The sequence below is a fragment of the Macrotis lagotis genome, chromosome 6 (assembly GCF_037893015.1).
Source record: "Macrotis lagotis isolate mMagLag1 chromosome 6, bilby.v1.9.chrom.fasta, whole genome shotgun sequence".
Classification (NCBI taxonomy): Eukaryota; Metazoa; Chordata; class Mammalia; order Peramelemorphia; family Peramelidae; genus Macrotis; species Macrotis lagotis.
The window spans coordinates 228,624,920-228,638,122 of NC_133663.1; the positions used below are offsets into that span (position 1 = coordinate 228,624,920).

Here is a 13,203-nt window from a genome sequence, read left to right on the forward strand (position 1 = left end):
TGGCTTCTAAGGTCCTTTTTAATACCAAGTCTCTATACACATGGATGTATATGTATAGTATATACACATGTAATATGTACACATGCACTCACATAAATGCATTAAAAGTCACTCACAAAATTCATGCAAAAATAACATAGTTTGCCCCTTTAACCTCAGGAATAAATTTATTTAAAAACTCAGATTTTAAAGTTGGCATAGTAAAACACATTTTCATATTAAAACTATTTAAAAATGACTAGACTATTCAACATTAGTCAGTTTAGACTTAAATTTTTATATATTATCTATAGTGTATATATTACATATATCACATACATATTTATATATGCATGTTTGTGTGTATATATCTATGGATATGTATAAATTTATATAACACAAAGAAATCAATGATAAAACATCCCATAATTACTGCACAAGAAAAAATGTATAATTTTGAAGAACAAATAGATTCTTTAGTTTTTTTTAAATAAATAGATTCTTAATAGAATCTTGGAATAAATTTAGTAGAAGGGGCAATCTGGAAAGAAAAAAATGAAATGAAAAAAATAAGAGATGAACTGAACTAGAGTGATACGTTTCTTATCAGGTGATGTCAATTTCTACTGAAACATATAGTTCTTATGCAAAGAACCTAGATTATGTCCTTGATGTGAACAAATGTCCACTGTGGTTACTGCCACAGGACCTCTCTCTAAATCCATATACCCAAAGAGAATGTGTCATAAACAGCTTTTACAAAAGTTGTGTGACTCAATTTCTTCTGACTTACAATTACTGACTAGGGGTTTATGCTACCTTGGGCAAGTCACTTAATCTCTCTAGTCATTGGAATGAACTCTCTCAGGTGCTCCAAACAGTTAGTCCTTGGTAGTAACAACTGATAAAAAAAATAGCCAGCCCAGGAAACTGAAATCCTGGATTTGAGAATCAACTTTATAGCTATGTGAACTTGAGTAAAATCTATGCTTGTTTCTATATTTGTCAACCAAATGGACAAGTATCCATTATATGTATATATGTATGAAAATTAAAAAATAACCAACACTTGTATGTGAAAATTGGTATTCATTTCAAAAGGTAAGCCACTATCAATTCAGGAACCTTTAAAGTATCAGTCACCTACTCTGGAGTATTATTATGAAAATATAATACCTGTATACTAGGTCTGAAATACATGTCTGAAGAACTTTATAAATAAAAATAATCTTTATTAAAAATATTACTATTTCTTCACAATCACATGCAAATCCACTTGCTATGATACCATTGTTCTCCACACTCGTTACAAATGACATAAGTCATCATTTGTTCATCTGGGTTTGCACTGCGAACCCAACTTGGAAGGAAAAGTGTTCCTCTAGCAATCATGGTGACCTTGCAATTAAATTTCTCACAGTGCTTACATTTTATTTTATTTGTTTGTGTGCCATCAATCATTTGAGGAAGATAATGTTCCTGTATACAGGATTCTGTGTATGAAGCCCTCAATTGCTTTAATTCATCATTTGCCATTTCCATAACTGTCATTTCAGCAAATTCCTTTGGAGATAAGGCCCCAGAAAACAGATTTTGTTGTAAATGAGAATTTTTTTGGTTCTTCAAATTTGAAACTTTGCTTCTGATGCAATTTTTGTATTTTTTGAGATTTTTTGAATAGAGAGCAAAAACATACTCTTCAATTTCTCTTGCCAATTTTTGCCAAAGATCAGATTTTTGCTGGTCTACAGCACAAGTAATTAAGGCTCCATAGAGAAGTTCTACACACTTGGCCCTTGTAGGATCTTGATGCCAGGCTGATTTGCTGACAGTAGATTCAGGATCATGATTCACAAAATGCTTTTCTGAATATTCTTCCACTAGAACAGGGTTGTTTTTTGGCACAAATATTTCAACATTTTTTGCAATATCTTGGGCTGGTGACACAGAGTTGGAATTTGCTAAGTCTAATGTTTGTTCTTGATTTGGGTATGGGGAATTTTCTTCTTGAACAAGACTAATATATTCAGTGTTTTCCTTACTATCCTCAAGATAAAAATTAGAACTGTTCATTGACTGAAAGAGGTGATTTTTATAATGTTTTTTCCATTTGGAAAGCAAACACCTGGCTTTCTTTTTAAAAATCACTACAGGGCAACGTTTCAAAACTCTATATACAGCTCTTACAACATCTGTCTCTTGGAGTTGCTCTATACTCATGTCAATAGTTTCTAGTTCAGTAAGGTGATCTCCAAGATCCTGAAAATTATTTTCTGTCAATAACTGCTCAATAATTGAAGCTCTGATAGCTATTTTTTTCTTGGTCTTGTCAGACATCTTTATACCTGAAAAAAAGAGGGGAAGGTTAATTATTTTGTAACAAATTAGATTTTTTTCAATATTAACAAAACACTGCTTTCATGATTATTCCTAAGAAAACAATTAAGGCTATTCATTGGCTGAAAATGGCTATTTTTGTAAAGTATTTTCCATTATGTACCTTTTTTGAACAGCTGGTATTTTCTGAAATATGTTATGAAACAAAATTATCTGCAATAACACTTCAGACATGACAATGTCAAACTGGTATTCAAAAGAAACTGATTTACAGCATTAAAGAACCACTGGAAATGACTTTTTTTAAAAAAAAACTCTTTAGCATTAATAATTATTTAAGTAATATGTGTGAGATGATAATATGAACTTCTTTCCATCTCTAAATCTATAATTCGGTGATCTAGAAATCTAATTCATAGGATTATCAGGACCAGAGAGGCAATTAACAGATGCTAACATCAGTTCCATAATAATGAACTATTTTCTCAGAAAGTCAGATTTTTTTTTATGTTTTATTGGAAATTACAAAATTTAAATTATATTTATTTTAACTATGAGGACTTCATTTGCCTCTCTTCCCCTTTCAAATGAAGTTGCCAGAAGGCTAAAATGTCCTGAGTAACTTGGTTGTAATAAGGCCTATGGCAAGGGCTAAGAGTCCATTCCTTCCATCAGAAAGAAATTTGAATATCAACTAGTTGCCATATCTCCAGGCGTTCCCCATTCTCTCATCCCCACCCCCAACCATGAAACAACACCATTCCCCAAACTCGACCTGTATACTAGATCCAGGCACCTCTCCTCTTCCCCACAATGTATTGTCCTGCTTGAATGAGATAAAAACCCCTCTAACTACCCTTTATCAATTTTAGCACAATCCTTTCTACTGGGGGAATCCCAGAGGGACCTAACTTTTCTTCTCTTCTCCTGCCTCTCTGATTGCATTTCTTCTCAATCTAGCTGACTTTCTGTCTGCTGACTCCTTTAGCATGGTGGATTCTATCTTGTGATGCTCCCCCTTTGTGTACTGTATATTTTGCCGGACAGGACCAGTATTTCCCTGTCAAAGCTTCTTTCCTCCCACCTTGACATGGGGAGTCTTTATAAAATTGCACCTAGGTCACCTAATAGGTCTGTGCTTTCCTTACACTGCTTCCTAGATATTTAAGGGCATAAGTACCATCCATATGGAGTCTAGATCCTTTGGACTTTGTGCATTTCAGAAGCCCCCTTGTGTAATCCTGGCACTTACTGATCAAACATGTTTACATAGGGAGATGAGGAAGGTCATATCCAGAGAAATTATGTGTTACTCAATTGTATTAAATATTTATTGTTGTGTTAAGACAAAGTAAACATTTTGCTAAATATTCAGTGACTTCCAAGTGCCTCATTTTGTCCCAACATTGAAACTGAACTAAGAAAGTGTGGGTAAGGAGACCAGTCTCCCTAGATTATGTATGTAATATGTCTAGTCAGATCAGCAGGAAATAGTAAGGTGTGTGATCTTCAGAAATACACTAAATCCAAAGGACCTATACTCCATGTGGTTAGGAATTTTTATGCCCTTAGGTGATCCGAAATCTGCTTCAGGAAATTCAGGGCCAATTGGGTTCTCAGGGCAGCTTTGCAAAGTTTGCCCAGTTTATGGGCGGGAGGAAAGAAGATGCATCAGGAAATATGGGTCCTATCACATAAGAGGGTAATTTTGTCTTTCTATAAAGTAAATCATTTTTAGATTGTGGGTTGGAGAAAAAAGTTTTTGTTAGGGAAATGCTGGTACTATCATACCTTGTAATCCCAATCTTAATTTAAACTACAATAAGATAGAAGCCTAAACGAAATATATATGATATCTTAGGAGAGGACTAGAATTTCTCCCTATGAGGTAGACCCTAATCTTTACAATATGTTGGTAATGACATCACGGCACACATTTAGTAAAGTACAAGATTTAGGCTACCATTATCGTGATCTATGAGTCAACTAACCAAAAGGTTCAGGCAAAATATCCTAGTAGTCTGATACTGGGAACACCTGATACTTTCGACTCACTGGATGCTGGGTTAGATTTTAGAACTACTTTTTTCAAATAACAAGTTTGCAAAATTACTTGCAAACTATAATTGAGAGAATATCTCATGTGAATATCATCCTATTTTTCTCTTATATTTAGCCATTTTCTACTCACTACATGTGTGTATAACCTTACTTATATACAATTCTCTTGATTGTGTTAATGTTTTTTAAATGTTACAATTAGTACTCTGAAAGTAGTAACTATGTCCTTTCTGTGTTTTATAAAATTCAATTTTGGGTTTGTTATGTACATTAAGTGAATTTGAAAAGGATAAAGGTACAGTATATGGTTTTGTGAAACACATGAGTGATTAAGCTATCAAAATAACTTATTCACAAAAATTTGTTAATTTAATAATTTCAGGCATCAAGAAAACTGTAAGAAAGCCATCTATTACCATGATCTTCCATAAGAATGACTCAAAAAGGAGGCGGCTAGGTGGCGTAGTGGATAAAGCACTGGCCTTGGAGTTAGGAGTACCTGGGTTCAAATCCGATCTCAGACACTTAATAATTACCTAGCTGTGTGGCCTTGGGCAAGCCACTTAACCCTGTTTGCCTTGCAAAAAAAGCCTTAAAAAAAAAAGAATGACTCAAAAAACAAGTCTGATTAAAAAAGATAAGATTGCTAGATAAAGAATCAATAGTAAAGAGATAAGTATACTTTACTAGTTCACTTCCTAACTAAAAGTTTTCATTCAACATTTCAAGGAGTCACATTCTTTGTTATTATACTTTTTCATTCTTGAAAAAGTTAGAATCAAAAATTTTAGAAGAGAACAAAGTCTAACAATGAAAAGGCACCTATGTAAGCAAATGTTACTGTCAGGATTTGAACCTAGGCTTTTTAACATCAGCATTCTTTACTTCTTTACCATACCGTGAAGACTGAGATGCTATCTGTATTTTTAACAAAATTAGATGCATAAGTTCTTGTGTTTGTTAAAAATTAGCCACACTCCTTGATAATTATATCTGTAACTTCAGATAGTTTTATTAAAAATTGTTAAATACTAAAGTTCAACCAATAAAATAATTGTGTCATTTTTTGCTTTTTGTAAGGGTCTACCTCTAAAAATATCTTTTAAATAAATCTCCATCTTCCTACTAGTCATCTTGTTGACTTTTAAAAGGTTATATCACCTATTGATCTGTCTTCAAATTAAACCACTTTCCTCTTCAAAATTCTTTAAAATGATGAGGCTTTTTTTCTTAAGATGTCCAATAGACATTTGTCCTTATCTGCTGCAATGGCATTTCACAAGAGGGAGCCACAATATTGAAAATTAAAGTAAGTTTTCAAAATTTTAAAGGCTATGTCAGTAATCACTACTTCATTTATTTCACAATTTGGAATAAATAATTTTTAGGGTTTCTACTTTTTTTAAACCAATCTAGGCTTAAAAGTCTTTTTAAAAAATCAGTATTTAAAGACTCAAAGCAAATCCATTAACATTAATGCCAGATTATTTAGGAGTTTTCCTTTTCCATAATTTTCAAGTATGAAAGAGTTCAGTGCCCAACAAAGAAAGTTGGGTTGCACTGTAGTTCTATTGCACAGAAAAAGGAAAATAAAAATATCTCAAATTTCAACCAACTCTAGTCACCAAGATTTATCTTCTGTAGAGTTACTAAAAAAAATCATAGCTGAAAGAACTGAAAAATGAGACCAGTTGAGGTTGCAACAGCATCTTCAAATTTTTATTTTCAGCCCAAGAGAAATAAAAATTTCCCAGCATGGGACATCAAATATTATATTTGTACAAATTCATAAAATGAATTTGATTTTTGTCAGATAAAGACCTGATCAATGCAAATATAAAATACTCTATAAAAGCTTAGATAAAACATTTGATTTCAGACCAGACTTGGTCAACAGAGTCACTGAAATTCTCTAAGAGTGATTCTGACAAAGTCACATATGCTAGAGCTATTGTGTTCCAAAGCTTATAAAGTTATCCCTGATCAGGTGACAACAGTATGCCTTGCCAGCAAAACTTTATTTCCTTCCCTATTATCAATCTAGAATCTATGGCTTTTCCTTAATTCAAGTTTTATTGTGTGAAGGGAACATCAAAAACGTTTGCTTTATCATTGAGATCTGGGTAAAACAAGGGAAAGGTTATTGTAGCAATATTCAATAGTCAGAAGAGAACTGGGTTTGGATTCTGGTTCTATTACTCATGGGACTAAAGAGAAGTTATTAACCCATATGTGTCTCTTTCAGTTTGTTCTGTAAAAGCAACAGTAATAAATACAAACAGTGTGGAATTAAGGGCTAGGGAGGCTGAGAAGGCCTAAGTTCAAGTTCTCTCTGTGACACAACTGGCTTTGTGACTTTGGGAAAGTCACTTAACCTCATAGTGCCCATGCTATACGTTGCAAATCAGTTTCAGATCTGCACTATACTAAATTAGAGATTAAAAAAAAAGACAGCAATCAGGTTGTTTCCTGCCCTGAGATTTGTCAGTGTTGGTCGGGCATCATTTTAGTTGAGTTTGACTCTTTGGGACCCGTTTGTTTTTTTTGGTGGGGGCGAAGTTCCTGGAGTGGTTTGCCATGCCTTCTCCAGCTCATTTTACAGTTGAGAAAACTGAGGCAAAACAGGGTGAAGTGACTGGCGCAGGGCCTCACAGCTGGCAACGTCAAACGCTGCATTTGCACTCACGTAGCTGAGTCTTGCTGCCCTCGCCGCCCACGGGTGACAACTTCAGCCCAGAACTATATCACAGCATTTGCCAGCTCCATAGGAGCGGGAGGACAAAACGGGCAACGCAGCCCTACTTAGACACTCTGGGGCGCTTCTTAAAATCAATGATTATCATTCATTATTTAATTGGTGGGAGTCCTCCTTCCCTGGACCCAGACCGCAACGTCACTAGGTGTCCATAGGTCTTCCTTCTCCATTCGCTGCCGGGTCCGCAGGTGGCGGGCGGAGTGCGCATCGGGGCGGGGAGGGGGGGGGGCCCGCAGCGCCCCGCCCCCACGCCGGCAGCTGGAGCCGGCGCCGCGGCTCACCCCACAGGGCGGAAGCGCCGGAACTGCGGCTGCGCATCCCCTCCCCACTTTCTGCCTCCCAATCGCCCTGTTGGGAAGGGCGGATGCCACGGCTCACCCCACAGGGCGGAAGCGCCGGAACTGCGGCTGCGCATCCCCTCCCCGCTTTCTGCCTCCCAATCGCCCTGTTGGGAAGGGCGGATGCCACGGCTCACCCCACAGGGCGGAAGCGCCGGAACTGCGGCTGCGCACCCCCTCCCCCCTTTATACCTCCCAATCGCCCCGTTGGGAAGGGCGGAGCCATATTCGCTCCGCCGACATTTTCCCCACAGCCCCGTTACCACCCAAGGGGAGCCTTCCGCGCTCCTCCTGTCTCCCTAGGGCTGCCCAATGCTCCTCGCTCACCTGTCCGCAGGAAGCCGCGACCGTTGCGTGTTCCAGATGTTGAGAGAAGAAGGAAGAAGAGGAGTAAACCAATCAGAGGTCACGGAATGCATTCCCGCGGAACAAAGCCAGACGCATGCGTGTTAAGGAAGTGGGGCATGCGCAGGGAGAGCTGTAGCTTTTCTTCCCGCCCCTTTTCTCTCCCCAGGGGTTTTTCTGCTTCCTCTTCCTGTGGATGCGAAAGTGTCAGTTCCTTCCAGACCCTCCGCTAAGGTGTTATGTCATTTAGGAAAAGGAGTCTTCCTTTTCTTTGACCCAAGATTCCAGATACACATTTAATTTGATAAAGCCTTTTTTTTTTTGCCTTGAAAAATATTATTCATCAGTGGAAGGCAGAGGTCTGGCACGTGGGAGGTACTTAACTAGATATTGGTCACAGGCCTTGCTGGAAATCTGGATTGTAAGTACATGGAGGGAAAAGGTGCCTCTTCCTTTAGAAATTTGTTGGAAACATTTTATTCCAAGTTAGTCTTTCTGGATGTGGAAGGAGAAACTATTTCTGAACATTTCTCATCATCTGATTGAAAAAGCTGGCAAATATAGGCACAGAGTTAGAACTTGCCTTTAGTGGAAAAATTTGTTGTACTGCCTCTCAGTAATATAAGAACCTCTGGTCAGGGGTTCTTAACCTGGGGTTCATGACCTTAGAAAAAACATTGTATAACTTTTAACTGGTTTCTTTTGTAATCCTCCAAATGAAAAATAGAGTAGAGATCAACAAACATAAAGGGCCACTATGCCCTTAACGCCCCCCCCCCCCCCCCCCAAAGCACTCTGAGGGGATATAAAGAAAGACAAAAAGCAGCTCTAACTCTTTAGGAATTCCAGTGGATGATAACTGAAGTGGAAACCTTCTGGAAGGGCATGGTTTCAAGAGTCCATGTAGAAGACACTGGCCTTGGTAAAGAGAAGGGGGGAAGGGAGAGGTAGGGTATGGGAGATGATGTCAAGGGGATTTGAGATGAACAGGAGAGAAGTGGAAGCTCATGGCAAAATGGCATCAATTTCCCAAGTGATAAGGCAAGGTCCTTAAGTGAGAGAAGGGAATGAGGGAAGTATGGAAGACTTAAGGAGGCAAAGGAAGTTTGGAAAGCATTTTTGGGGGAGTGAGTTAGACAATCAGGGTAGAAGAAGAGCAGTATGCTGTAGTGACGGCGCAGTTGAAATTAGATAACATGAAAATATATTCAGTCATTGAGGTTGTGAATGCCTCTTAATATTAGACTAGTGATAGGTTATAAGATCTAGGCACATGTATATTTATATTTATATCTATATATAGATATAGGGAACTCTCAGATAAAGAGCACTAGCATCATTTTCAGTACCTTATAGTCTTAGAAAGTTGCATAGATCACTGAGAAGTTAAATGATTTCCCTAGGTCTTATCATTAGTTTGTGCCAGAATCAAGACTTGTATCCACTACAACCAGATACTTTTTATTCTACCCATATATTTTGAATATTGCAATAGTTATTAAATTTTTTCCATTCTCTCAAACAGTTTTTATAGTTGAGTGAAAAAAGTTTAGTGCTTACTTTGCACCTTCTTCATTCAGCTCTAAATCTTTGGGAAATGACATTATAGCCAGCTTATTATAGTATTTTGACTATATATGGGCCTCAACAAATATCTATTGAATGAATGAATATATAATCCTATGAACTTGCCATACCACTCACCTGGTTCTTGTCCTTCATTATCAGAGACCACCAAAATGACATCACTATGTTTGAGACAAATTTCAGTGTGTCCAACTGTGACTGATCAAAGCAATACAAACTTGGAATGCTCTGTCACAGGCTGGACACAAATAGTCCATGTGAACACCTGGGGTGAATACTTGAAACTTATGGATTTCACATTTCCTTTGAGCTGCTTCAACTCTGCCTTCCCTATAGAGTGTGGCATCCTCACTAATGAGGGCACTCTGTGCTGTGTGGTCCTATGCCAGTGTTTCCCATGCTGTCCAATTCTAAAGTTCTTCAATGATACTTTCAGGGTATCTCATTATTGCTTCTTCTGACCCTCTTATGAGCATTTGTCCTGTGCAAGTTCTCCATAAAATAGTTTTCTTGGCAAGTGTACTTCTGGCATTCTAACATATCCAGCCTACTGTAGTCTCTATAGTAATGTTGAAATGCTAGGCAATTTAGCTCAAGAAAGGATCTCATTGTGTGAGATCCACAGGTGATCTTCAGAATCTTCCTGAGACAATTTAAATGGAAGAGATTTAGTTTCCTGACGTGCTGCTGGTAAACTGTCCAGGTTTCACAGGCATATAGCAATGAGGTCAGCACAATGACTCTGTAGACTTTCAGTTTGGTAGTCAGTCTAAAACCTCTTCTCTCCCATACTTTCTTTTGGAGCCTCCCAAATACTGAGCTAGCTCTCGCAACACCTTATTGGGTGAAAATGAAGTTGGTTCTACTGTAGGAATAACAGCATGTTCTTCCATGCTGTTGGGAGGAATTCTAGACCAAATTTAGTTGCCCTTTTTTGTGCCCCTCTTATATCGTTATATAAAACTTCAGAGATAGTCTGCCTGATCTCAGGATCAGATACCAGAAGTATAATAGTAGCTAAAAGAAATTTAGGAGGCCTGGAAAGTTTTTACTTAGGAGAAACTGAAGAATCTAAAATATATATTTGACTTGAGAGAATCTTGCTGTTAGTCAAGTATGGACTATGCTGACACACAGAATTCAAATAGCATTGAAACTATGAGATAATTCACAAAAGAACTTTAACCATTTCTCTTTATATTACGTATTTTGCAAGGCAAATGGGGTTAAGTGGCTTGCCCAAGGCCACACAGCTAGGTCATTATTAAGTGTCTGAGACCGGATTTGAACCCAGGTACTCCTGACTCCAGGGCTGGTGCTTTATCCACTGTGCCACCTAGCTGCCCCACTTTAACCATTTCTCTAAGGGAAAGTGGCTACCTGGCAGTGCAGAAGCAACAGATGGTAAGACCTGTGTAACAGAACAGCCTAGTGGATGACATCAGTAGATGACATCTTTAGTTCTTTAGGGAAGCAACAGTTTGGTCTAGGATATAATTGAAAGTCTGGGATATAATTCATATGGGAGACAATCCTAGGATTCTGAATTGGTCAGACTACTTGAGTTTCCTCTCCCATCAGTGCTGTGGGAATCTGTGAGAGTCTGTGCCTCCATAAATGGGGAAGTTTTTTGTTATTTTCAAAAGCTATTAATTGGCTTTGTTTTAAGTCAATGTATCTTCTCAAAAGAGGGAAGTATCAGGTAGGCTATTTGCTATGGAAATAAATAGATACTGACCTACAGTTTACCTTAACTATAGGTGTAACAGGGGAAGAAGGTAGGGAGATCTTTACTACAATGGAATGACTTTTTTCTAGGTCATAAAAAGTAACATTTAGAAATCTTACCAAGAATTTACCTTTTCTATCACTCTACTCTCCCATATCCCTAACATCACTTTAATAGTCACTTAATCCTGATTGCCTTACATCCAGGGCCATCTCCATTCATCCTGATTCATATGTCACCACTGGACCCAAAGACTCTGGAGAAGTGAGGCTGGTGACATAACACTACATCCTCTCACTCATATCCAGTTCATGTGCACATTATGGTATAATCTCCTTGATGTCATGAATGGCAAACAACAACATCCCTAACACCAACTGAATCATTTAGTTAAAATTCTAAAATTTCAAAGATTCAATTGGATAATAACTGTAATAGTACAGCTGTAAGGAAAGAGAGGGGTGTGTGTGTGTGTGTGTGAGTTTCTCTATTCTTAGCAAATAGAAGTAAATAGAAGATATTTTTGAAGAGACTGCATTTGGCAAAGCTAGATTAGAAATTCTAGGGTGGACTGGAGGAAAATTAGGTTAGAAGTCTTTTAATCAGGCATCAGTAACAATCAATTTACATTATTATATGGATATAGGATCCTTTGACAAAAGTAGTTTGTATGGTTTTTTGTATGTTACTTTTCAGTTAATTTGTATTTTGACCTTCTAATTTCCAATCTAACTAATCCAATCAAATAAGTACTTATTAAGTGCCTTGTCTATATCAGATATTACGGTGCTCTTACAGAGCTTCTATTGACAATATATTGCAGGATGCAATATGTAAACAGGCAAAAAATATACTTAATTGGAGGAAGAGGGAGAAACTACTAACAACTAGGAGTTCAATAAAGACTTTTCAGGAACCTTTAAGGAAAACAGGGATTTTGAGAGGAGGGATTGCATTCTGGTTAGAACCTCTAAAAATATAAACTAGAATGCCAGTTTTGAGGAAGGGCACACAGTTCAATGTGACTGAAACATTATGTGAATGGGATTAATGTGCCTTAAACCTGGCAAATAGGCTAGAATCCAAATGTGAAGGACACTGTGTGCCAAAGTGAGGATTTTATAGGGTATTTTAGAAGCAAAGTGGGTACCTCAAGACTCTGGAGCAGGTCAATGAAATTGTGTTTTGTTTTTTAAAGAAAGGTTATTTTGGCAGCTGTGAGCAAGATGGAAGGGGAGATGGTCAGGGGTAGTGGGGAGGAGAGACTGACATCTGGAAATCAATCAAGAGGCTGCTTCAATAGTCCACATAAGAGGTGACAAAGGCCTAATTTCAATGAGAGTAGAGAAGAAGAGTATATTTTAGTGATAGAAGCAATTTGTCTTGACAACTGATTGGAAACGGAAGGAGCAATGGTTGGCGATGGGACAGACACCAGAGAGAGGAGTCAACGATGGTTCAGAAGTTGTAATCCTGGGTGACTGAAGGGATGATGGTACTTTCCTTTATGAACTTCTGCATCACCTGATATCTTCCTTGGGCATCCATTGCCCTTGTAGTTTTCCTTCCTTCCATGTCCAACTGGTTCAAATGATGGAAGTGCTGTTAAACCGCTACTTAGTGAAATTCTTTGCAAGGTAAAACTCAATAATTATTCAGTGAGCGCATGAATGAAGAAAATGAAAAGTTCTCAAGGTATGTTTACATTTTTGTCAACAACATATACATTGTTTTTTGTTGTTGTTTTTTTAGTTTTTTCAAGGCAAATGGGATTAAGTGGTTTGCCCAAGGCCACACAGCTAGGTAATTATTAAGTGTCTGAGACAGGTGCTTTATCCACTGTGCCACCTAGCCGCCCCTAACATATACATTGTTGCAAGAAATAAGATTTATTCATTCGGTATAGTTTGATTTTAAATTATAAAATAAATGTGATTAAAAATACTGTTGTGTTAATATTGTACAGCAGAGGGCACCATTATGCTCATTTTTATAAGACCTTTGAGAACTTGCACCTTGATATACAACAAAGCAGTTTTTCCATTTGATTTCATTAGTATAGACTATGTATT

The 13,203-nt window shown here is 37.6% G+C and overlaps 1 protein-coding gene across 1 annotated transcript; it reads right to left on the bottom strand.

Moving 5' to 3' along the window:
• Window positions 1-313: 313 nt before the first annotated feature.
• TCEANC (transcription elongation factor A N-terminal and central domain containing) lies at window positions 314-7,945 on the bottom strand. The gene is made up of 2 exons (XM_074192430.1): window positions 7,798-7,945; window positions 314-2,324 (listed from the first exon to the last, which is right to left on the bottom strand). The coding sequence occupies exon 2, from the start codon at window positions 2,314-2,316 to the stop codon at window positions 1,240-1,242; it is 1,077 nt and encodes a 358-aa protein (XP_074048531.1). The 5' UTR covers window positions 2,317-2,324; window positions 7,798-7,945; the 3' UTR covers window positions 314-1,239.
• Window positions 7,946-13,203: the final 5,258 nt, after the last annotated feature.